This window comes from Vigna radiata, unplaced genomic scaffold, assembly GCF_000741045.1.
Source record: "Vigna radiata var. radiata cultivar VC1973A unplaced genomic scaffold, Vradiata_ver6 scaffold_7, whole genome shotgun sequence".
Lineage (NCBI taxonomy): Eukaryota > Viridiplantae > Streptophyta > Magnoliopsida > Fabales > Fabaceae > Vigna > Vigna radiata.
Genome location: NW_014543262.1, coordinates 3,359,740 through 3,385,689, shown reverse-complemented (window position 1 = coordinate 3,385,689; position 25,950 = coordinate 3,359,740). Strand labels below are relative to the sequence as shown.

Below are 25,950 nucleotides of genomic sequence, written 5' to 3'. Positions count from 1 at the left end.
ATTCAAAATGAGAGGGTTTTCCTATGTTGCTTTCAATTGAATTTAGCAATTTGCATTGGAGTGTGCACATGGGTGACATCAATACGAAGAGGACACGACTTCCAAGTCTAGCAATTTTAGGAAGGCTTAAAAAGTTTGCTTGTTTTCTAATTTGTCACATTTTTTTTAGCAATTAATTTACTTTCAAGTTACATTGTGCATTTAATATTTTAACTTGAGTGTTGCATTTTTAATTTAATTATGTTTGGATATTTGTTTGCATCTGTGATTTTGTTCATCTGAATTTACAAACCTTACCAACCCCCTCCCCCTTTTCATGTTAGACTCGATTCTCGAACTGCAAAATTGGTCTTTGGGAGACGACCTAGGGGTCATTCCCTAGTTATACTACATTTCTAAATTGCAATCAAATTTTCATGGACGGCGACACCCATCAGTAGGTCAAACATATATGTGTATGTCAAACACAATGGTGACAAAAAGAAAGTCAGGAGAGACAACAACGGAAGAAGCCATGGATGAACAAGAGAGAAAAACCTTAAAAATCTAAGATTCTCTAATCAAGGCACCTGAAAAAGGAAAAACAACAACCTTGGTGCTCTAAATAGCGGCCTAAGAGGAGACAGGATGTTCGACCATGCACAATGAACCTGATAGAGGAAAAAGAGAGACCTCAACGCTTTATATCGCTACTTAAGAGGAGATGAGACGTGCCACACACATGACGGAAAAGGGAGCAGATCCACAACTTCAAAAGGTGTCGAGAATGCTTAGGAGTTTCCATAAAGGCGTGGTTGATGATGGCCAAGACGATCAAAATTGTATGATTGTCGATCAATACTGGAACTTCAGTAATGGCAATGGTAGATGATGGCACAGCCGTAGACGGTGCATCTGCCGACAACGACGTGTATAGTGGCAGAGGCAACAACTCAAAAGAACTTTAGGCTTTACATACCATGTTGAATATAATGAAAATTGTATATAGGATAAATCTCTCCTGTGTTGAATATACACACAGGGTAATATAATGAAAACTATGTATAGGATAAATCTCCCCTGTGTTGAATATACACACAGGGTTCTCTCTTTATAATATAAAAAATATGAGCTAAGTCCAAAGTAAAATTAAGAAATAATAACAAACTAACTAAAGATAAAATATAAAGATAAGATAAAGATAATATATCTAACAGGAAGCAACAAGCTCGCTATATAGCACTTTCAGGTTAACTTCTAGTCAACATGGAATGTGATGGTATCACCTGATGATGATTGGAATTTCATAGTGAGTTAAGGGTAGACCTCACAGAAGAGGATAAGTGATGTTCGTCCTAACAGAATGTTATAAGACGTGTGCACATCTTGTTAAGACAAGATCGTATGGAAAATTGATTGTCTAAGCAATTCAGATTTTGAAGTTTAACAAAAAGCATTAAACAAAATGTCGTTTTGCATGAAAGGTTGTTTTAAAGAAATAATGTCTTAGAGGAAAACATTTTGTAACATTTATTAGAGACAAAATAAATCTTATAATAACGATTTATAAATTAAATTGTCCTATGAATTAAGTTTAGGAACAACGTTTAAGAAAAGAAAGTGTCTCTTATTAAATAATCCAATAGACAATATGAATAACAAGCTAACGTTTTATGAATAGAAATATCCATCTTCTATAACACTAAAGCTTAAAGAAATTTTTATTTAGTACACTATTAATCCAAGCAAAGCGTCTTATGAAATACATCGTCTACTGTATGACAGCTAAACACCGCACTCACAAATAGCCTTTTATAAAGCATATAATGTTTTACACCATCTGATAATCATATATATATATATATATATATATATATATATATATATATATATATATATATATATATATATATATATATATATATATGCTTTACTAAACGATGCATTTATTATGATATAATAAAGGATAAAATGTCTTGAACATGCAATACGGCCTAACACTTATCAATGTTCAAAATATTTAATGCATGTATGATAAAGTGTTTCGATGTTTGTATACCTTGTTCTTGATATCTGTGCAGATCACTAAAACAGAAAAATATGATCAAAATCATTGCTCCAAAGAAAAAGACATGAGAGATTAAGAACATTTTAATAATGTTTCCTTTGAAGCTTTCTGCTTTATCACATCGTACAAGTTCGGTTTTGCTAAAGACAATAATAAAACTTTGCACCTTTACAAAGTAGACTAAAGTCTAACTTTCCACCTAAGCACTTTCTCTTGCTTTAGAAGATCATCATATTTTGTATCTTTGACTGAAAAATATTTTTAAAATTCTTCTCCATTATCAAGCTTTGAAAAACCTTCTATCAAATTTTTTTATTTTTTTTTCATTTCTTACATCATCATAAATCTTTTTCTCTTTTTGGATTCAAAGTCATAAAAAACAACATGGTGATCTTCCATATTCAAACAATATTTTAGTATACACACTATAAGCTTTACTAAACAAGAAATATCTAAAATTATTACAAGAAATGTCTAAAATTATTCCATTATTAACTTTTACATCAAAATTGTCAAGAGATATTTTTCCATTAATTAAAACAAAGCATTGAGGTCAAAGACTCAAAGATATACTATATTGGGTTTAAAGAGTTTTTTTTAAGATAGGAGTTTCTTGGCCTATACAAATATATATACCTTTAATCAATAGGAATAGTTAGTACTTAATTTACAACATAACATTTGTATTTATATGAATCATCGTATGTTTAGAAGAAATTTGTATTTATATGAATCATATGTTTAGCAACATAAAGTCCATTACCTATGGTATCTTAAATATCTCTATCAATTAATTCAATGAAAATTTTCATTTACTTTTCAAAAAGTATAGTAAAATTTAGAAAAACATTAGTAGGTTGTTAATTGAAAACCCTTAAAAAAAAGGTAGTTTTCCATTAGCCAATTTAAAAAATAAAGCCTAAATAATTTTTAAGAACCAATTTTTGGATCAAAAACTTATCAACAATAGTCAGAGTGCAATTGGATCAAACACTTACTAATAAAACAACACTATAACTAATTGTCATGGTGCAATTTTTTTCACATAAAAACATAATATTCTAAGTGTCACTATTTGATTTTGACTAGACCCACTTGACCTACATTATCAGATAATTAATGAAACCACTTATGCCAAAACATTTTAGGACCTTCAAAAATGTATTCCCACTGATCCTTAAAGAGCTTCTCATGATCATCATCTTGTCAAATCACTATTCCTAGAATTTTGCCAACGACAACCAACTCCTTCATCTAACATTTACTTCTTAACCGTGACTTTAGCTTCTAAATCTCCACCATAGACGCTATAATAATATTGTCTACATACTACAAAATATAAACTTGGGAATTGTCCTCCACCTTTTAACGATAAACAAGAATCCACAAAAGATGATGAACCCAAAGAATATCTTGTATTATTAGTTTGGATATTGCTTAAAACCATACAACAATCTCCACAAATTGCAAATCCAATTTTTCGTCTCTCTCGAAACCTTCAAGTTGAGACATTAGAATATCCTCCTCAATGCTCTCGTGGAGGAAGACGATCTTAACATCAATCTACTCTTTCTATGACAAATTATATTAAGAATTATATAAGATAAGGTGGCTTGAAAATTTTAACTCAGTCTTACATTAAATAGGCACAAAATATTCTTATTGAAATTTGGAGAGTCAAAACATGAGATGTTCAGAACGATGAAATCTTCTTTGTGAACTATAAACTCTTTGTAGATGAATTTTAATAATAATATTTGAGTATTATTTTTAGAAAATCTTTCAACATTCTATTTAATAAAAATTAAAAATTCCAATATTATAAGATGAGAAAAAAAATACAATACTTCAATATATAAAAAAAAAAACATATTTATATGCCTTTCAATATCTCTATTAAGAATTAAGAAACTGAGAATTTGTTAGTTACGCAATCAAACAGGTGATTCTATTACATTACTAGACTTAATTTTGCTTTTATATAAAATTCTAATATATTGACTTTTCCGATAAGTTCAAGAATGAGTAGATACAATTATAAGTGAAATAAAACTATATATTAAGGATGAAATTATTATTAATAAAATGGTTATTTATTTTAAAAGAAACTATCACCTATATCACCCTTATGGCATTGCTAGTACAAACATTTTCAATATTAATTACCACGCCGCCATGCTTGCTAATGAATTCTCAGCATAAATAAATCCTTATATCATAATGTTTTCTCAAAGAACTTTAAATCCCAAATTCTAAAACTCATAATGTTTTATTTAATAACAGGGCTAATTAATTGTTTGTTGATTTGAAAAGTGATAAATTAGTGTGGGGAGTTGCTTGCTACTTGTACAGTGTTAAATGAAAAGCTTAAATTATTCATTAACCATGCAATTATGATTTCTTAATTGCATTACCATCTCATGCAATTAGATTTATGAAGTTCCAGACACTAAGAAAGCAACTTTAGCAAATAAGAAAAACAATAGTTTAAAGAAAATATATGACAAAGCTTTCATAAATTAATTTATACATATACTAATTGTAAGAATATAAATAAATGTATATTTATGAAGAAGTGTTTTCCTCATAGTACAATGAAATGACTGTAGATTATAAGTGTCATTAATTTTCTTTCCTTCAAAAATCTGCAGTTCCATATGCGGATGATCCTTAATGGATATCCTGTACAATTTGAAAAAAGGGGGCATCTATCCTAACCTGATTCTTTAGGGCCAAAATTGTGGGCATATACTGTACAGTGGACAAAATACAGAAAATAGTAATGGAAAATGATAAGGCACTTTAGATGGTAGGGCACCACAGTTGACCATACGCGCATCTATACATATCTCATCAATTTACAACAAATAATACAGGTACCCTTACCATTTGGGGAAGACCAAAGGTGCCTCATCAACTCTTGAACCTGCATGCTGAAATGCATTATACGAAACAAAAATGTTCATCCAGTGCTCAAGTTAAATTTGGAATATTTCGGTGAGCATCAGCAAATTCCCGAACCAGCCGCTTTAGAACTCTGCCACCCTTCCCTTGCATATGTCCGAAATCGCTCTTTAATCCATCAGAGTTCTTGCTCTCAAGATAATCAGAGGCTGCATCAGCAAGTGCCTTTGACCAAAGTGGCACTATGGCCTCTGCTTCTCCATGGTTTAGGTATTCAGCAGGAAGAGCCTGAACCTGAAATCATAAATTGTCAATCAAGCTTAGCACGACGGGAAAAATTGTTGAAAAGAAGTGAAAGTCACAAACTAATAAGACTATAAAGGTAAAATAGACAGTAACAGGTTTATACCACAATAAACCACTACTTAAGAAATAACTGGTACAATATACTAATCTAATTAATCCCACCTTCAAATTACATTAACCTATAGTTCCAAAACAACACTTAACCACATACTTCTCCAGATTGTCCAAGAGTCCAACATGTTAACTAATTGAGCTTGAACATTTTCCCATTCTTCCAAATTCAAACTTCATCCTTAACTTTTAGATTATACATTTAAAAAGCAGAATTTGCTTAAACTCGTAATTGAAGATTACTAGGCTATATTGCTTGTTTGATGAACTAGAGTTTGGATGAAATGACCTATATACACCTTACTGTTTGCAGCCAAATCAACTGGCTACAACATGATGCACCCGGCTATCTTGACCATATGCCACTTGAGAATTTCACAGCCAATTCAAGTCAGATTAAAAGAAGCCAACAAGAACTTAAATTGACAAGATGTTCGATCCAACCATTCATAATCAAAATATAAAATGTGCTAAATGATGTAGGGAGAAAAGAAATCAATGATCGCGTAAAGTTTTTATAAGGCTCCTGAAAAGAAGAAATTTAAAAAGAAAATAAACATTAACTACTGGTTTCTTTATATAAGGAAAAACAAACAAATTAACAAATCGTAAAGGTGACATGATAACTAAACATGCAAAGAAAAAGGAACGGAAGAGAGAGAGACCGCATACTGCAGCCAGCCATGAAGTGTTTGCCAGCAAAGTATAGCCTTCCATGTTGTTCTTTCAGATAGTGTGCAAATTGCTGCTAGTTGTTGCAAAATTGTTGCGCACTTATGAACCTATCATGTAAAAAACAATTCTTTTAGCCATGCATCGACCAAAGCTAAAAGCCTTCATGCATTAGGCTAAAAGAACAATTAGGGATCAAACAAACAAATGAAGTTAGGGTGAGGGAAAAGGAGAAACTAATATCAGAAAACTTTCAGATACTTTTAGGTCGTTTACGAATATCCAAAGACACCAATACTGCAAGGGAAAAGTCAGTTATATTTTCAATTTTCAAGTGAGGGATGAACCTGCAGAATAAAATCCTGACTAAAGCCACTGATGAATGGGAGTCTGAAAACCTATTTTTCAAATGTAAACAGCTATGCTTAACCTATTACAGATTTTGTGAATCATAGAAGAACCACAAGAAATTTTGTTTCTTTCTTTATAAAAAACACATGTTTAGCCCATAGATGACCAAGGTCCAGCACAAAAAATGGTACAACTAAAATAATCCTGGCAGGCAACACAGATTCCTTTTTTTTTTTGCGAGATGAAAGGGAAGATTCCAGCGAGAGCGAGAGAATGACTACTTAAGGATAATAAACTAAACTTCATCCTACCAGCTTCAATTTCTCCAGATTTTACCATATTTCCTGAGAATATGAAAGAAATTCACGTACAAGGATAGTCCAGAAATTTACCCGAGACATAGCAGACACACCAAGTAAAGCATACACCACATTAGATACAAGCCCCTCACCACTGTGAGATATAACGTGAATGGCTGTAATGTTGAATGATCCCTCGGTAATACAATTCATACATTCTAACAGAGAGAGAAGGCCCACATCTAAAAAACCTGAAGAGTAAGGAAAATGATAGTCAATGAACTAGAAAGTACCGAATGAGAGATCAACATACACTAAACAATATATGGCCAAATAAATCTAGTCAATAGTACACCAAGCTTCACAAAACAGAAAAATAAAACATCAAAAAATTAAATTAACATATAAAAAGAAGGCAACTATAAAGTCAAATAAATATCAACATCACTGTTCTAGAATTTACTAAAATGTTGCAGTTTATTCCTAAAGTTGGTTTGGCTACATGATTTTTATAGACTTTTCATGATATTTTTCATTTTCTTGTATTCTTATACTTCAATTTTAGCATCATTTCCTCTACACAGAAGAAAGGGTTTTAAATTTAAAATAAACAAGATGACAACAAAAAAGCAATATAAACTTTTCTTACAAGATAAATATGACATTGCAGCAAGCGCGGCACCACGGTGCATGGCTGTGCAACATATAGCTGCCTTTTGGATAGAAACTTCAAGAAGAGAAGCACATGCTGATAGGGCATCCTGTGATACATCCTCTATCAGGTAAGGACATGGAGAGTTCATTTTTACAACAACAATTAAATCTAACCCAAATATTAGTAAAACAATTCAAAGCATTTTCTTCAACCTCACTGAAAACTCTGAATCCCTACTTCCACAAAAAAAAATAAAAAAAAATGAAGAAGACCTTGTTACAGGATCGGATAAATGTTGATGCAAAATTGGTGTAGGCCTCCACTAAGTCAGGTTCTTGGTCACATATGTAGGAGGAAGTTAGGGCCATTACAGAAGCTGCATGAGTAAATCTTTCAAACAAAGTAACAAATAAAGGTCCATACTCCTCTAGGTGACCAAATTCTTCAATGACAATGGAAGCTGAAAATATTGTTTGCATAAGCAAATTAGTAAAGGCTGACTGCAACAACTCAGAAGGTGCCCAACAACATTATCAGAATATGGAAACAGACACAAATAAGATTGTTACAGGATTACAGCATCCCAATCACGCTTTCTTGATTCAGAATCACAAAGATACAAGCCTTTAATGTAAATACCGGCTAAAAAAATTATTTTCACAAATTATTCATAACCAGTACTCTGCCAAAGTCATCAATGATTAAACAAAAGCTTCAACCAGCAGAAAATGACCAAGTATATTGGTTCATGCATGATAGGTTACTAAAGAAAAAGAAGATATCATAAAAAATCCGTACCAGTTCTTATATAACATTCATGACTTTGGAACAAAACAAAATTTGTTGAAAGCCAGTCCATCACCTTGGGCAGTAATGTCACAAAATGTTGACCTGCACAAAATTTAAAAGAATTAATATATTTATCACAAGAGGAACTCATGAACTCTTAAATATCTGTCGAGGTAGGTAAACCTGAAGATTGAACAGCTAGTGAAAGAGCTCGGCAAGCTGCTACAGATAAATTTCCATTCTCCATATGCTCAGAGCCAAATATTTTCTCCAAGATTGGCCAGAAAACCCTTAGCAGTGAAAGTATTGAGTCATCTGTAGCAGGTTCAGTTGCCACGGATATGGAAAGATGACTGAATACAGTTCCAATTCTGAATTTAAGGGATTATATATGAGAGAAGGAACAAACACAACATTTTTATAGTTTCAAAGACAAAAAGACCCAATACTAGTGACAAAGGAACAGGTATAAGAAGTTATGGGAAATAATTTAAAGAAACTCAATCTTGCAAGCAAAACTCTCTTCTATTTGCAAAATGTGGAGCAAAAGCAAGACTTGTAACATTGAGAAATTGATTGTCTCTAGACAAAAGATGTCAATGAAAATAATGTTTCTTCTTCTGCTTTTGCTGAAAGCTTGGAATTTGGAAACATAGAATTGGAAGTGTTTCTATTACAACCAGAGGCTGAGGGACAGAGTTAATCATGTAGACCAGACGATTAAAAAGTACAAGAGGATAGGGAGTGATATCCATAAAAACTGAAAGACAAATTTAAAAAGAATAAATACTGATTGTGAACAAGATTTGATATATAAATTCTACACCAGACACTTGCTTACAAGTCCAAATACTTTTTTCTCCAAAAACATGAGTAAGAAAACCTGAAAACAACCTGTCATCTAGTAAAACTAATTTAACTGGTTCAAGGATTTAACAATTCTAGACACACTATTCAAAAGCATACCTGTGCAACCCTCTAGAGGCAGCATTTAAAACTTGTGTATAAGAAGCAGGGTTCTGTTTAAGAGACAGGCTCATTTCGGGATCAACCTGAAAATGCAGAATGAGATCCACCAATTCAAAGATCACATACACAGAAAATCCATCAAGAAATTTTATAATAGAAAAAGCTGTTACAGCAGATCATATAATTTCTTTCCCTGAGCTGTAATGGCTACAATTTCTTCAACTTGTTCCTATGGAGACAAAAAAATTTGTAGGGAAAGAGAAAGAAACAGAAGGATGGGCAAAAACACGTTAAGAACAGAATAGAGACAAACAGGAGGTCAAAGAAACTGCACAGCACTTGGTTATCATTTCAATCTTACATACAGTTTTCACTCTGCTCCCTATGATAGAAGCAACCCACCTTACTTACAGACAGCTAACAATAAACAGAAGTTAACTAACTAACTAACTAACATCCTTGCTTTATTTACACCTACATATTATATGGACAATTTAAATTTTCAACTGCAGAAAGTATCATAATGCCTGTTTGGCTTTGGAGCGTAAGTGTATAACTCCTTTGTATCAAATAAAACTCTTCCAGTAACTATAGTACGGCGTTATCAGCTAGCTGTAACTGACTTGATATCAATAAAAAGCTATTTTTTGAATTTTTCTCTTGTATCAAACTTAAATTTTTTCAACTTAATGGCCAAAGTAAAACTGGTTTTCTGCCATACAAGAAACAGATAATCTGTTGTTAAAAGAGAGGCAAGAAAGTCATGGTTGTCTTCAAAAGCAAACGTAGGAGTGGAACAAAAAATGTAATGCTATTTCTTTATAATTATGTTTTTTAAGAAAACAATTATCAATAGTGCTGGTAAAAGTAGGTTTCACAGAGTCAAAATCAATAAACAGGCAAGATGGGAAAAGGAAGGCTCACAAGTTTCCCAATAGCTTCATAGCTAGATGAAAGCAATCTAGCCAATAAGTTGTTCTTTAGTTCCCGATTGGACACAGAACCAAGAACCAGACTTATTGCATGCATAACTTCTTCCTCATCTTCCAAAGATAAATTCCATTTCTCTAAACCCTACAGCAACAAGATAACTTGAATGTCTATATTTGAATCCATAGTTCAGCAAGTTCGAAAAGGATTCTATGCACTGATCATGAAAGTTAGAGAAATAGTATAAAACTAAATCCATTAACTTTAATGTAAAACAAGATGCTGAGCATCTTTAGCCACATACATTATGCATAGATGGTAACACAAGTGTAAAAATTGTAAGAGATAAAAAAAGATATTGACAGAAACTCATGCAAACTATGCATCATTGAACTTAAAACACGGTATCATCATCCATATATTTACTCTTCTGCAAGGACAGAGTAACATACCTCTCCTATCCACATTAAAATTTCCAAATTTGAAGGCTCATAAATTACTACAGAAGCATCTTCACAGACTTTTCGCAAGGCAGATGCACAAGCATTTGAAGATAGAGGTTCTGAAATCCCAATAGCAAGAAATAATCTGAAAGTAGAAATGTTTGTAGCACATGAATATGCGAATACCAAATACTGAATACTGAAAATTTTCCATCAGCAGTTAGTTATCTAGTTTGACACAAAAAAACTTAACCCATTAATCATGAATACCATGGAAAAATGAAGTTTTGTGGTGTACTCACAGCAAGGATCTAAAATTTTCCTTAAAAGCAGATATCCACTTGGAATATGAACCAACAACATCTGCCAGGGATCTGTATACCTAAAAATAGAACACCTTTGAACAAACATGAAAAGAGAGAAATACTGCTCAAAATTAAATGCCTCAAATAGAGAGAATGGAAGAGTTCGTATATAACCCACAATGCAAATGAAGCCCTTCAAGCCATCAGAAGGTTTAATGGATAACATGGTCACCAACTGCATAACTACAGAGAAATCATAACTTTGGCCATCCTGTATGATTACATCAGCCACCTGGAGTAAAGGAAGTGTTGCCTTAAATAACATGTGTATGGAACAACATATGACCACAAACAGAGTTATTTTCCAGTAAAGAAAAGTGTCAATAATGAGATCCATATTTTATCACTTATCACATTGTTTCATGCCAAATCACTAGTCTGAATGATATAGTTAACAGGTCAATAAAGAAACCCAGGTAAAGGCAGCAAGTGCTACTCACAGCATTAAGAGCAAATAGTTTGCTTTCCACTTCCTTCCAAGGGATTGATAGATTTTGACATGCCCACCCACCAATAAAGAGCTGTAAATACAAAGACATTCATATTGAGAATTGAGAGATTAGTGACTAAATAAATTGACATGATGCACCGGTGATAATAACCATAACCAATAGTTGTTTGAGAATATAGCCTGAACCTAGGTAACAAACTATTTTCCATTTGAAAACTTAGATGAACAACTCTCTAGTAATTTGCAAATTTTTTCCACCAAATAACATAGGCAATGATTAAACTTTAACACTACTCTTATAAAATATACTTTAAAGCTAACTTAACCCTATAAAATTAATTCAATGAGGTGGGTTTGCACCTACTTATTATAATTTGACCATATGTATAGTCAGTGTTGGATTTCCAATAATTGCAAACATGGAAGCACAAGTATTAAACTACGAATGAGTCAAAAGATAGGAGTCTGGTTTTTCTTTTGTTGGAAGTCCTACATCAACTAGAGATAAAGCCAATTTGGAGTATATATGTGGGTGCAAACCTCACCTTACAAGCCGGTTTTGTAGGGTTGAGTTAGGTTTAAAGTCCACTTCTTAACATGGTATCAGAGCCATGGGTTAGTGCCTATCCTAGCGAAATTTGTGTTTGTTGGATATAACATTTTATCCGTTATCGGGCTACTATCGGATCATCCATTAATGTCTAGTTCCATGCACGAGATGTATATACCTCAGTGTGAGAGGAGTGTGTTGGACCACATCGACTAGAGATAAGGCCAAATTAAAGTATATATGTGGATGCAAACCTCACCTTACAAGTAGTGATTGGGAGTTTCTATTCAAGATGTTCGTGCAAGGGAAGGCATGTGGGGTCATGTTGATGGGTCCTCCTCTAAACCCACCACCACAGTTAAGTTGGCTACTTCACAGATGAAGGATGCTCAGGTTCTTTCTTGGCTTTTGAGGCCATTGAGCCTCTAATGGTCAATAACTTGCATTCATTTTCAACTACCAAAGACATCTAGAATTATCTCAAACACGCTTTCAATCAGGATCATTTTGTCAAATGCTTTTAGTTGGAATTGGACAATCAACTAATCAACTTCTATGTGTTTAGTCCTCTCCTTGAACACGAGATTGGAAACAATGTAAATAGCAACTTGGCTATCACAATACATCTTCATTTGTTGAATCTCACAAAAATCTAATTCTTGGAGAAACTATTTTACTCATATAAGCTTGCAAGTGAGAGATGCCATTGCTCTATCTTCAGGAGTTGATCAAGCAACTTCATTTTTCTTTTGTTGCTTTTGAAAGAGATATTATTCCTCCATATCTTGCCATCAATTTCTGATTTAGATCTACAGGACAATCCAATACTTTACAACCAATCATATTTGTCTCTTCTAGAATATCAAGAGCATATTTCTTGAGAGGATTGTGAACCCAATTGTGGTAGTGTGGAAACACATATGCAACACCCACTTGAGCAGTATGACAAAGAGGTTGTGTGTGGGGAGCATGAGGTAGTTTCTACCTACAAGGCTAACGGGGTTGGTAGTCCCTTCAAGGGACACTTGTGATGCAATTGTCACCAAAACAAAATGTGATGGACGACAATGGAAGACGGCAAACAGTGACCAAACAACAATTCTTCCTCATACAACACAAGCACAAGTAGATTAGGATTGACATCCTTTAATACCAACTTAAGACAAATAAAGATAAAATATATTTTAGAGAGCTTGTTCAAGGCTCTCTTAAGTTCACAATATTCATATATAGACAAATAGTATGGTTAGCTAGATCCTAAGAACCCCATGTAATAGTCACTGGAATGTTGTGGTATGCATCCTTTGATACAAAAAGAATGCACCAGGTCATAGTTTAATATATGAAAATAAAGGCAATTCCAAAATGGTTTGGCATTCTGAAGTAGATTGGGTGTATGATCACCATCTGATAGGAGATGTACTTCAAGATATTAGGTTCTCATTGGTTGGAACTTCATTACTTGGAGGAGCAAGAAGCAAAAAACAGTTGCTAAATCCGATGTTGAACCTGAGCATTGAGCTATGGCAAAAGTTGCATGCATGCTGACATGGCTAGAAAACTTCTCCACTAATTAATATTTGGATATACACAAGATACTCAAGTAATATGTGACAATGAAGCTTGCCATTCACAATGCATCAAGCCCAATCTTTCATGAGCAGACTAAACATTGAAATTTATTGCCATTTTATGAGACAAGGCACTCTTTCAAGAAATCATCACTAACTTTGTCAACTGCAACGACCAGCTCGCAGACATGCTCACTAAATGCATGAAGACCTCATATTGAACACATTTGTAACAAGCTTGATTCATATGACACATACACTCCAATTTGAGGGGACTAAGACATAATTGGTCTTAGCAATTAAGGAAATATGTAGTACAGCTGATAATTAGGGATATTCTCCAACATTAGTCATTACCAACTTTGTCTATATTATACTTTAAATGACTATAACTAAAGGGTTAACAAGTATGATCGAACACACAAAATTCAGAACAGCAAAGAAACTCTTTAGAATGAAATCTTCATTTTTTTATCTCAGTAATAGTAGTGTCCATTGATGATATAAAATTTCAAATTTAAAAACACCAAAAGTTTAAATGAAATCTTATTTTATATGACTTGTATCTATCACTATAAATAGTATCCATTCACAATCATTCAATACGATCATACAAATTTAAAATTAGTGATTATCATTGTTATCGTATATTTAGAAAATTGATACCAACAAAAAGCCTATGACATAAAACCACGCCCAGGAAACCAAGTCAATAAAGAAAGAAAAGAAATCATACTTTCCAAAGCACCTTTTGCATAAACGTAGTAGATCCTAACAGGTGGCATATATCCACCAAAAGTTCTACTAGGTTCATCCTGAAATGGATAAGACCATCAAGCAAATCAACTACTCTTCCGTCATCATTGTATGTACAATCATCCACCTGTTAAGCACCCAGAGGAGAAGAAAATGCAATTTACTCAAAAGACTCAATCAATACAGGGAAGCTAACAAAGGATAATTAGTGAAAAGATCAACAGTTAATTTATACACTTGAATAGGTTATGCTCACAAACAAGGGGAATACTATGGTAAATATTTGTTTCCGTAAGTGGTACGTTGATCTTTTAAGTGGGACAAACAGAGATCCAACATTCATAAAATATACTTTAGATTAGAACACTACCAATGGTTAGGCATATTTTCTTCACTCTCTTCTAATTAAAAAAAGAGACAGTTTAAAGATAATTTTTAAAGTAGAAAATTCCATGCTAGAAATGCAAATAGAATCCATCCCCACCCTGCAAGCCCAAAAGTAAGAACAGAAAAGAGAGTAACATTGAATTAATCCATGCCCGTATTGAAAACATGCAAATAGCAAGGAATAAACCTGAGAACGCAATAACAGTGAATCAAGTAATGTTGAGAAGACAGGAGAAAAAATGTCTTCCATATGTTTTCTACTTTTTGCACCATCTTCAATGCCAAGTATATAGCCTGCAAGAGTAGACCTGTGACAAGATATGTTGTGCTCATGATAAGTGTGTTACTAAACAACAGCAAAGAAAGAATAAAAAAATAAAGTTGAGAAGCTAATGTGTACAGAAAGGCTTCGTTAAAAAACTTATCCATGACATAAAGTGTTTTGTAACCTTCTTTCCTACTCATTGTGTTTTTCAGGATGTTGCTACTGGAAGGACCATTGGAACTGTTCTGGAACAGGGAGGGTTATATTGTTTTAACAACTTGGGAAGTAAAGATAGCATTAGTACACAAACAGGCACCTCTTGTCTCCAATCTTGCACTATTTTTGAGTCCTCTCAAATTTGGCCTCTCCATCGTTGTCTAGGAGATCTGTCCTTTCCTGTTTTAATGTTTATGTTCCCTTCCTTATTGTCCAAAGAGTCTACTGAGTCATTTAAATGTGATGTATGTCAACTTGCAAAAACACCATCATGTCACATATCCTCCTAGTAACATAAAGCATCCATCCATTTAATTTAATTCATTCTGATGTTTGGGGACCTATATCAAACTATAGTAATTCTAGTGCTAAATCGTTTGTCATTATTATTGATGATTATACTCATGTTACATGGATTTTCCTCATGAAAGAAAAATCTGAAGTTTTTTCTTTATTTGACAAATTCTTCCATATGGTAAAAACACAATTTGGAAAGTCAATTAACGTTTACATTCTGATAACAGGAGGGAATATGTAAATTATGACATGTCTAAATTCCTTTTCTAAAAAAAAAAAAAACTACATCTTAACTCATTTTGCTTGGGAAAAAAGGATCCAACATAATTTCCAAGTTGATACGACTCAATCTGGAACTGGGATTTTACTAAGTTCAAGAACCATTTGCTTTAATTTTGACAAATGAGGATAACCCAAGCAATCATGCAAAAGTTTAGGAGGATAGGCAAGAAGGCATGACAAGATGATTTGGTCCCAATTACAATCCTTTACACTCATGTCCTTTGCCAATTAGTTGACCCATACTATGCTTTTGTATAACAAATGAATTAGTATCAAAAGTTACATATCAGTTTAATGAATTAGTTAATTGAGATTTAAAGAGATAAGGTTAAAGGGGCATGCACGAACAAACAAAATAGATTTTAAGTTTAAAGAAGGAGAAAGGGGCATGCACAAGGGATCACCTATGATTTAGGGTGTGTCATACCTAAACTTTTTACTGTTCAGGCATGGATGATAACAGCCAATAGATTCAAGGCAACAAAGGTAAAGACATGGTGGTGATTTCTCAAAAAAACCTAAGTACCAATTGAAGATCAGATGTTCATTTTAGACTAAAATTTGGACAAACTATAAACCGCATGCATCACACCATTCATCCAGAATAAGGTAGTGCTTTGGAAAATATTAGACCATGGCTTGAATTCCTTCAACCTTGTCTTCTGCTTCATCCTCATTTGTAGCTTCTTCGATTTTGCAATCACTAAAGCACAGGACCGCACTTTTATTTACAAATTTTGCAGGGCAAACAAACAAAACAACTGCTAACAGCACCTACCAAGTGGAACATGATCATTTTGATACTTAACTTGTACATACAACACAATATCACAGGTGAAAGTTCTCAATTGTTCAGAAAGAAGCTCCTTAAGCTTTTCTATCTCTTCTCAATTTTACTTTAAGAGAAACACAGGTCCGAGGGTATAATGGTGATCGTGGCAAAGAGCTAAAGGGATATCAGGCGTAACCTAATCCCTAAACAAGGACAGTGAGTGTTCTACCACAAACTAGAGGGGGTGTGCATCATAAGAAAACCACAAGGATACCTACCTAATGTATTTTTCCCAATAAACAAGTTGTAAAGCCTTACTAAAATTGCATTACCAAAACTGAAGTGTTGAGTCTGCAATCTCCCAATCTTCACTTGAAAATGCCACGCAGCTGTTAGCATATTAAAACAGGTTAATATCAACACCAACCAAATCTATAATAAAATACACACAAGCTGACTAGAAATATACAAAAAACAATAACATCGTAAGAAAGCATCTTTCCAAGTATGTTAATACAAGATCCCAAATTTTAAATCTTAGTTTGAGTAATTACCAAACACTTGTATCCTATATATTATTGTATTTAAACAGAGGACATCTTAGATCCACTAGCTACACTGCATTAAGAGTTCACATCATATGTAATCAACCCTAAAATCCTAGATCTCTTTAAAACCAAAGAGGAGTAAATGCCTTAAGCAAGTAAAAATTCTAAACAGATTGTTGAGATTACCTCAAGAGGGCGTCTGTAAGAGCAAGAGCTTCTGCACTTGCTTCAACAATAAGAGATGGAGCCTAGCATACATTTAACAACTTGTCAAGGTAAATTGGCACATGGATTGTTTGGTTTGCACATAACAATGGAAAAATTCAATGAGTGATAATAAGTTAGCAACCATTTGTAATTGAGTTATCCCTATCTATCAATCATGTAAAATTAAACAAACGATAGCCACCATTAGTATGAGCTTATGTTAACAAAGCCATTCAAATGGACAAGTAGACAACACATAGAAAAATGTCCGCAGCAAGGATTTTGGAAATCCTAGAGAACTCATACTTACAGCCTGTCCAATTTCTGACAACAAGCAAGCGAGGCCACCAATTACTTTCATGTCTCCCCTAGTAAGAGCTGGAAAAAGAAGTACTTCCTTTAAATATTGTACCCTGCATAACAAAATTTGGGGTACTCCCTAAAGAAAACCCAAAAGTCAGAATGATTGGATCGCCCATATAGAAACACTATGTATGACAATATAAGGTGAGGAAAGAAAAAAAAAAACCTAGTTTAACTAAGTAAATTGTCCAAATTTAGTCAAATTTATGTAGAAAAAATTACACACATAAATCCAGAAAAGTTCTATCCTTATATGCAATAATAATAGTAGTAATAAAATCATTGTTTTTGTCTGTAGTCTTTATCACCAAGGGCAAAACGACAGCACAGTGGGAACATAATTTTGAATATACACCTAGCAACACTGAAAGGTGAAGAGAGGTTGGGAAGACTGATTCAGAAAAACACGGAAAAAAAAAATCTCAACCAGAGGTATTAGCTTTGTAAAAGAAAAACCAACTGGCTGCTCAAAGCAAAGTCTTTTGCTCTTACTGTGTTTTCAGTTGTAAGCTAAAATAACATTTAAATACACTAATGAAAAGGGCCTATAGTCCAACTGCCTCCCTTATATATGTCATACGTTTTCATGGAAGTTCAACTCAATAAAGAAAGAAAAAGGCATAAAAGTAGGACTACACTAGCTTCCCATTTGAGAGGCACATACATAAAGAGGGAATGATAGAGAGCCAAAATATGAGGCTATGGCCCAAAATCTAAAATCCACAAAAAAGTAATCCAAGAAAATAAAGGATATCTTAATTTTATATAAACCAAGCCTCTGAAATGTGTCAACTATGCGCCATGATTAGTCAAATCCAATTTTAAATTCTTCCAATGCAACATTAATTATTTTATAGGTCATCACCATGTTTTGAATTTCAGATCATAATATTGATATTGCATTGTTCATGCTTACACAACTAATTTCTAAGGATGATCACAAGGTATGCAGTGCAATCTAGAAACTATAAATGGCTATGATGCTTCCATGGCAGATTTCAGTGGCGGACTTTTGCTGGCCGTCACAACAATTGTAAAGTGTTTTGTGCAAACTTGTTGATAGTGGAACGAGTTATTCTAAGGTTGAATAACTGATACTAGATGTAGGATCAATGGATCTGAAACCATATAAATATTCCATGGTGTAATCTTTTTTCTTTATCTTCTTTTCTTGTGTTGCTATCCAATCTTGTATGACTCTTGATTCACAAATTTAATTGCATTTAGTTTTTTAAAATTGAAATTGTTTTAAAAAGAACCTGAAGAAATTTGAAAAAGTTTCAAACCCAATTCAACCCTTCTTGGCTTAGTATAGCCATCAATTCTTTTCTAACAATTTGAATTTCTAGACATGATATTATCATTAACTATATGGTTGTCTTTCATTACTTTTAGCATTACAATTATATTTTTGTATCTTTTTTATTTATCTATATGTAAATACTGAATTTTCTACCACGATGCTTCTTCCATATTCCATTACAGTTTCAGGTTTTTCAAATAAAGGATTTTTGCCTTCTAATATGTTTTCCTCAATTTAAAGCATTATTTGGTCTCTTAACAATCATTTAATAATTCATCATTGTTGAAGATCCCACATTAACAATAAATATGAGCAAATTATGTATGTGTGTGTGTGTGTATATAAGTCAACACAAACCTCACCTTTTGTATGGTTGAATTAAGCTTAAACCTCACTTTCTAAGAGTCTTAAAGGAATTTGTTGTAAGAAGCTTCACAACCCAACTTCCATTATACAATTGGCACCCAAAAAACTATATAAGTGGCCCTTAATGATCAATAATAGCTTGCTAAACTGCCCAGCATAAGAAACCTTTGTGAATAACCATGAATTTAACTGTTATGATAGGCCTCTTAACCCTAAACAAGAAACAGTCCAGGTGCTTGAATGTTCTATTTGACTATTATAGGCCAATCACACATCCATCCTGGAATACAGATAGTATGAGAGCATAGCTTTAAACTTAAAAGATAGCCAGTGTATTTATGTTTGAGTATTTTAAGGACCTAACAACACTAAAATCTAGTAGAAAACTTTAATTCTAGAACATATTATAAATTCTAAGAGAATGAGAAAGTAAATCAAGAACATACATGTAGACTAGTACAATAACATATTTAAAATAATTAAAGACATGTACACTTAACCCAAACAGATTAATACTAATGAAAGATGTTCCAACAAATTGGGCAACCTTACCTCGTGTTTAGTCACAAGTTCAACAAGAACTTCAATGGCTAGATCAAATGATAATGAAACCTACACAGAATGTGATACAAATTAATCTGATTAGTCATATATGATCATCTTAAGAATCAAGTGCATGCGAACTGGAATACCTGCAATGAGTTGAACACAAAATTTAGAAGTGGGTGTGCTGGCAATGTTCCAGGAGATATCTCTGAGAAGCAACCTGCTTTAACCTGAACAAATGATGACCATATTAGAATAAACTCAAGACAACAGAGTTTTTAGGAAAGATGAATATTCACTTCAAATAAGACAGAAGAGAAGAGAATCAAAGTAAAAGATGTCTTATTGATAGAACCATGCTTAAAGCAAAGCAACATAAAAGTATGCACGCACAGAAAAAATGCAAAAACCCAATGAGTCATCAGTACAATGGCGCACCCAACTCAATAAGCAGCGTAGAATTTTCCTGTTTCTTTCATGTTGTTGCACAGAACCATCAAAATTTATTTCAGACTGCTGCAGCAAGAACTCAAGAACCATAGGTGTATGGGAGAGAAGCTGTAAAACAGACATAAGAGTGTAGAAGTCAGAGTAAAAGAGACAGAATGCACACAAAATAACATGGCATATATGAATGCATCAAAGCAAAAAGTTTCTAAACCTCTTGGGTATAGTGGCTTTTGTGTAATGAACTAATTTTAGAGTCAATACGCTGGTTGTCAACAACTTCCTCTGGCAGGACAGTGAGCATCTCAAGGACAGCAATATTGCCATCATCTTGGCTTTGCAGATTCTGCAGACTGTAAAAGAGCTGCTCAATTGGGTTTCCATATGCAGCAACTTGGAGTACAAGTGCAGAGAGGGCAAGACAGATCTGTGTCAAAAGCTGTCATGGTAATAACAAAGAACAAGTTGAAATCAAATTGTTTTTAACACAAAGGGAAGATATCTGAATGTCTATACAGCACCTTCCTGAAAAAATTAACAGCAGAATAAAAAACAAAAAGAAAAAACAATGCACCTGAGGTGGACCAGTACTGAATCTTTTCACGGCAAGAAGAAGGGCATTTAACAAAGCATCTTTAACTCCTAACTGCAGTAGATAACCTTCATTTTGAATCTGTAATTTGAACCAAGTAACATTCATCACCAACAATTATTAAATCATCAGTCATGAAGATTTTTTTTATTTCTATCTTTCTCTCTAGAAATGGTTCTTCCTAGGTTAAAAAAAAGTCCTGAGCTGGAAGAAATCAAAATCAACATTCGGACATAAGTTCTTGACAGCAGGTTGTCACTCACTGCTCACAATGACTCGAAAATAAAAACATGATATTAAGTAGAAAACAAAACATGTTAAAAAGGTGAAGAAAGCCAAGAAACAACAATAAAAGAAGTCCCAAACTTCAATCTTTCTGCAAATTTGACAGGTAGTGTAGAGTGTTTTTACGAGACCTACTGAAGGTAAGAAAATGGATTCAATATAAAATGCCATCATCAACACTTCTATTAACTAACTGAATGACTCAAAATCCATAAAGATTGAAGAAATTGGAGGCTTTAGAGAGAGAAAGAGAGAAGCAGATTAGAGAGAGAGAGAGGACCTTGCGTTTGAGAATCTGCGCTGCGAAGAACTCGACCTCAAAATTGGAGGCGAGGGGGAGGTGGCGATCGGCCGTGAGGATGGCAGTGGCAACGTCCCAGGCGGCATGGGTCTGTTGGAACTGAACAAGCCACTGATTGGCTGCGACGCGATTGCAGGATTGGGTATCATGGTTGAGCACATGGACCGCCTCTGCCACCTTCATTGCCAGTTCCATGACGTCTTTCCCCTTTTAATTTTAGTTTGCTTAGAAAATTGAGGGAATAAGGAAAGAGAAAATGATTTTAGAAAATTAGAAAAAGGAAATTAGGAAAAAAAAAAGAGAAACAGATGGAAGAGAAACAGGGTGATGATGAGGATGCGACGCCTGGACAACTGCAACGGATTCAGTTAACAGTTGTTTCCCTCTCATCGGACGGCTACGGGCTATGAGTGAGTGACAGAGCAGTGAAAGACGGTTGAGGGTTTGGCTATGCTCCTCTGCATCCCACCATACGCCAACTCCTCTATTTTATAGATTCTTTTCCTCATTCCCCCACTCCCATCCAATTTCCACAACCTCTCTCTCATGTTTAATCTTAGAGTAATAATTATGGAAATTTTAACATCATCCATGTTTTTTAAATATTTGTGACAATTCATAACAATTTATATGTTATTTATTTGGAAAATAATGTCCTTTATAATCTTTTTGTTAAATTTTATTGTAATTCATGTAATTTTAAAATAGTAAACATTCATTTTTATTCTTAAAAGATGATAGGTAGATTTCCTTAAATATTTTGGTTCTGTAGTTTTATTACTTGAGCACTTGGGTGCTTTTGATAGGACATATTACAAAATAATAGTGTCATGTGCTCTTATGTTCAAACAGGTTCAGGTACTAGGTTCACATTGAATTCATTACATTGTACAAGTTGTCTTTTAGAAACAATAAAAAACAATATAATTGATTATCTTTATGCATAATTTATTAAATTAAATCCATACAAAACATTTTCATATATTATTATTATTATTATTATTATTATTATTATTATTATTATTTTTTGGTGGTCATAAGTATGATTAAAACTAGATAAAAGAACATATTTTTTTATGAAAGGCTATGTTGACAACATGTTATAACTATTGTTCAAATGAATAAAGAAATTTAATGTAGGAAGAAATTTTAGCTTTAGGTGTTTTAGTCTTAAGAAAGATTTATCGGAATAGTCGATTATAAGAGAGGAGGATTTAATAAAACCTTAAAAAAATTTCTTTCACAAAATTATATTAAACTATTTATTATAAAACATATCAAGTAATATACAAATTTTGTATTAGTTCATTTCCAACTCCTAATTATGTCTAATTCTTCTTTAAAAGTCTCTTTAAGAGCTTTTATTAATAACTTTGACATATGATTTAATGAATCATCTTGATAAATTGACGATGAAAATATTCTCTCCAACATTAAGCAATATTGAAGAATATTTTTTTTAAATGCAACATTAGTTTAAAACTATGTAAGATCCAAGTTTAATATATCTTATGTTTAATTTGGATCATATGCTTAAAAAATTAAATATAAAACATAATTTTATGTGTATCATATATATATATATATATATATATATATATATATATATGATGAAAAGGATCTAATAGACAGATGCAAACTTTATTTAGTATATGCTTTGTTTGATAAATGTAAGTGTTATGCGCATCTTCTTCTAATAAGTTTTTTTCTTGAATATACGAAGGCAAGTATAGTTGGTCAAATAAACTTTTGCTTGAATAAGGAATAAGTATATTTCATTTAACAAATGCAAATGTTTAATAAATGTATATATTATGTTTGTAGGAATTATAAGTTTCTTTACTTTTTATATAAGATTTGCTAACCCTTTTTGTCAACATCAAAAGTTTTTAAAGAAGGTGTTGAAAAGCTTTTTTTTTTATATACAAACAACCTTTCTAGAAAAAGCAATAATGTTACAAATTTAGCAAGTTACCTCAAGCCTTGCTTATTGCTCAAAAGAAGGAGAAAGATTGTTAGACTTTACATGTTGTCAAGATGGGTCACCCGATTCACCATGGGTTAACCACTTAGTAAGCCAATCCAACATAGTTCACTTATTAGTGAGTCAAAAAATGCGTTTGACTAGATTAATAGCCTAATCAATTAATAGCCTTCAAATCGATTACATTAATTGCGCTTTCAATTAATGCGTTTGACTGTTATTATTCTATTATAACTAAGAATTGCATTCGACTAAATTAATAGCCTAATCGATTAAAACACATCTGTTTTGTGAAAAGCTATATATTGACGCCTGACTTGATTTCTGTAAGAAGTTTTAATCTTTACACTTTCATATCTTTCAGAGAACGTTGTTGATATCTTACAAAGGAAAGAAAAGCTCCAAGAACCAAAGATCTACTGTGGTGATTTAGAGACTTAAAGGTTTCTTACACAACAAGGTTTATTGTGTTTGAACGTCTGATCTCTCTGCACAACGAGGTGTACTTTGCTTGATTGGAAAATTTGCAATCATGAAGATTGACTGGTATTCCTTGTGGTATTTACAGGAAGAAGAACTGTGTTCTTGACTTTGAGAGTATCTCAAAGGGTTTGATAGCAGAAGAGGGTGTTCTTATTGTGTGTCTTGTTTGTTGTATTGCCCGTATTAGATTATAGGGTTAGATAGGTGTTTTACATTTTGACGTGAGATTGTTGTAAAAACCTTGGTGTAAAAACCTTGATCTCTATAGTGCATTTGCTTCCTATGAGTGGAAGGACACTGGGTGTAGGCAGGTTGGCCGAACCAGTATAAAAACCAGCATTTGATTATAATCGATTATAGTTGGTTAATCAGTTGTAAAAATCTTGGTGTAAAAGCCTTAATCCCTACACTCTTTATTATCGTCAATTAATCTGTTGTTATATTTGATTAAGTGAACTACTGCATTACATACCATTTTACTTGTGATTCAAGAAAAGCGTAAAGACATCCTATTTTGTAAGAAAATTTTTTAAAAACAAACATTTTTAAACATCACCAATTCACTCCCCTCTTAGTGTGAGAAACAAAGCACTCCTTTTTTAACAGAATGAGTGAATGAACGATATTTGGTTAACACACAAGAACTAAGACTAAAAGAAGATTCACTAGCAACTATAGTGATTGAAATGCTAAAAATGTCACAAAAAACTCAATACATCCAACTTATCAAAAACTTTGGATCAAGATTTCCTTCATCTAAATAAAGATCCAATTCAGACCGTGTGTTGTCATTAACATGTTGGATCAAATAATCAATATATTCATAAGACATCATGAAACAAATTTAATATATCATTCATCATAAGTAAGAAATAAAATCAATATTTTAATATGTCAAACATAATAAAATGAAAAGTAAGTTGAAAATTAAAAACTTACATCATTGCCTCATCATTACTAAAAGAAGTTGTTGTGTTGCAGGGAAAACTTGAGAACTTAAAGTATTTGACTCATTTGAATTTAATTTCACATATTCATAAAAACAACTTATAAATGTTATCCTTTAAAACATTAATCTTTTCTTCACAAGTAGGATTAATCTTTCTATAACAAAATCGAATTGCTTCAAACTTCATCTGTGGTCAAGAATAGCCTCAATAGCAAGAATGTCACAATCTTGATCCCAATACTTACTAAACTTGTTCATCATAATCAATGACATTTTTAATCGTCGGATCATCACTTTTTTACATTTTCCTGCAATAAACATTCAATTTCCTAAACTTGCATGAAGTAACGATTAGAAGTTGGATAAGAAAAACCTGAAATCAAACTAGTCATTGCATAAAATGGCTTCAAGAACTCACTCATTTTTTCAGCCCTTTTCCACTCATCATTTGATCGACAATGAACATAATTTCTATCTCATAGATAGCCAAACTTCCAAAGGCACGTCCATATCTAATTGCACTCTCAAGCATAAGATAGGTAGAATTCAGTCTGGTAAGAACATCCATTTTCAAACCTATTTTACTATCAATATCCCTCACTTGAATAACACATTTTTTAAATGTTATATTTCTTACCTCTGATCCTGTCACATATTTTACGCTCTCTCTAATCTTTTGCAAAGCATTGGAAGCCACCCTTAATCCCTCTTGCACAATAATATTCAAGACGTGCACTACAGGTTACATGAAAGTAATCACCATTACATATCAAATTATTTTTCAATTTCAATTACTAACTAAAATTTTTTGCAACACCTCATTGACACTAACATTGTCTAATGTGATAGAAAAAAAAAGGTTTAGGAAGTAGAGTGAAGGCAGGGACAACAAAAGTGGTGATTGAATAAGGTATGGTCCGATTGTGAATGTGTAGGTTAGGTGGGAGAACTACTTGCGTAAGGCAGGTAAGTTATAAATTTGCATATAGGAAGGAGTGTTGGATTATTCTATGCATCTTGGTCCAATGATCGAATAAGATGATGATGATGATCCAGAGGTTTAGATGACAACTTCATTGGTTTGGATGATTGAGAGTTTGAGAATTTAGTGAGAGTTGGAGAGATCATTCGAGAGAGTGTGCAAGAGAGAGTGAGAGAGATTAGGTTTTTCATAAGGGTGAATGAGTT

At 33.0% G+C, this 25,950-nt stretch overlaps 1 protein-coding gene across 7 annotated transcripts; it reads right to left on the bottom strand.

Annotated features, from left to right (window-relative positions):
• Positions 1 to 4,609: 4,609 nt before the first annotated feature.
• LOC106753900 (transportin MOS14) lies at positions 4,610 to 21,868 on the bottom strand. Of its 7 annotated transcripts, none has more exons than XM_022777713.1 (24): positions 21,326 to 21,868; positions 20,743 to 20,841; positions 20,383 to 20,607; positions 20,115 to 20,279; positions 19,868 to 19,951; positions 19,728 to 19,787; positions 17,454 to 17,582; positions 17,123 to 17,184; positions 16,721 to 16,777; positions 14,744 to 14,864; positions 14,150 to 14,296; positions 11,282 to 11,362; positions 10,960 to 11,073; positions 10,779 to 10,858; positions 10,486 to 10,621; positions 10,028 to 10,177; positions 9,101 to 9,186; positions 8,318 to 8,505; positions 8,144 to 8,236; positions 7,618 to 7,721; positions 7,340 to 7,451; positions 6,784 to 6,941; positions 6,034 to 6,150; positions 4,610 to 5,245 (listed from the first exon to the last, which is right to left on the bottom strand). In XM_022777713.1, the coding sequence occupies exons 1-24, from the start codon at positions 21,539 to 21,541 to the stop codon at positions 5,021 to 5,023; spliced, it is 3,009 nt and encodes a 1,002-aa protein (XP_022633434.1). In that variant the 5' UTR covers positions 21,542 to 21,868; the 3' UTR covers positions 4,610 to 5,020. The 7 variants fall into 7 exon arrangements, with proteins under 7 accessions (XP_022633434.1, XP_014491259.1, XP_014491258.1 ...); XM_014635773.2 differs by having other exon boundaries at positions 7,618 to 7,805; positions 14,162 to 14,296; positions 21,326 to 21,867; XM_014635772.2 differs by having other exon boundaries at positions 7,618 to 7,805; positions 21,326 to 21,866.
• Positions 21,869 to 25,950: the final 4,082 nt, after the last annotated feature.

What these genes read in the sequence shown, in the direction of transcription:
- LOC106753900 (XM_014635772.2), bottom strand. Translation starts at nt 21,541, where the DNA reads ATGGAACTGGCAATGAAGGTGGCAGAGGCGGTCCATGTGCTCAACCAT. An exon ending in GAAAATTTTAGATCCTTGCT is followed by an intron (nt 10,622 to 10,778) that starts GTGAGTACACCA and finishes TTCTACTTTCAG; the next exon opens with ATTATTTCTTGCTATTGGGA. An exon ending in ACTAGCTGTTCAATCTTCAG is followed by an intron (nt 8,237 to 8,317) that starts GTTTACCTACCT and finishes AATTTTGTGCAG; the next exon opens with GTCAACATTTTGTGACATTA.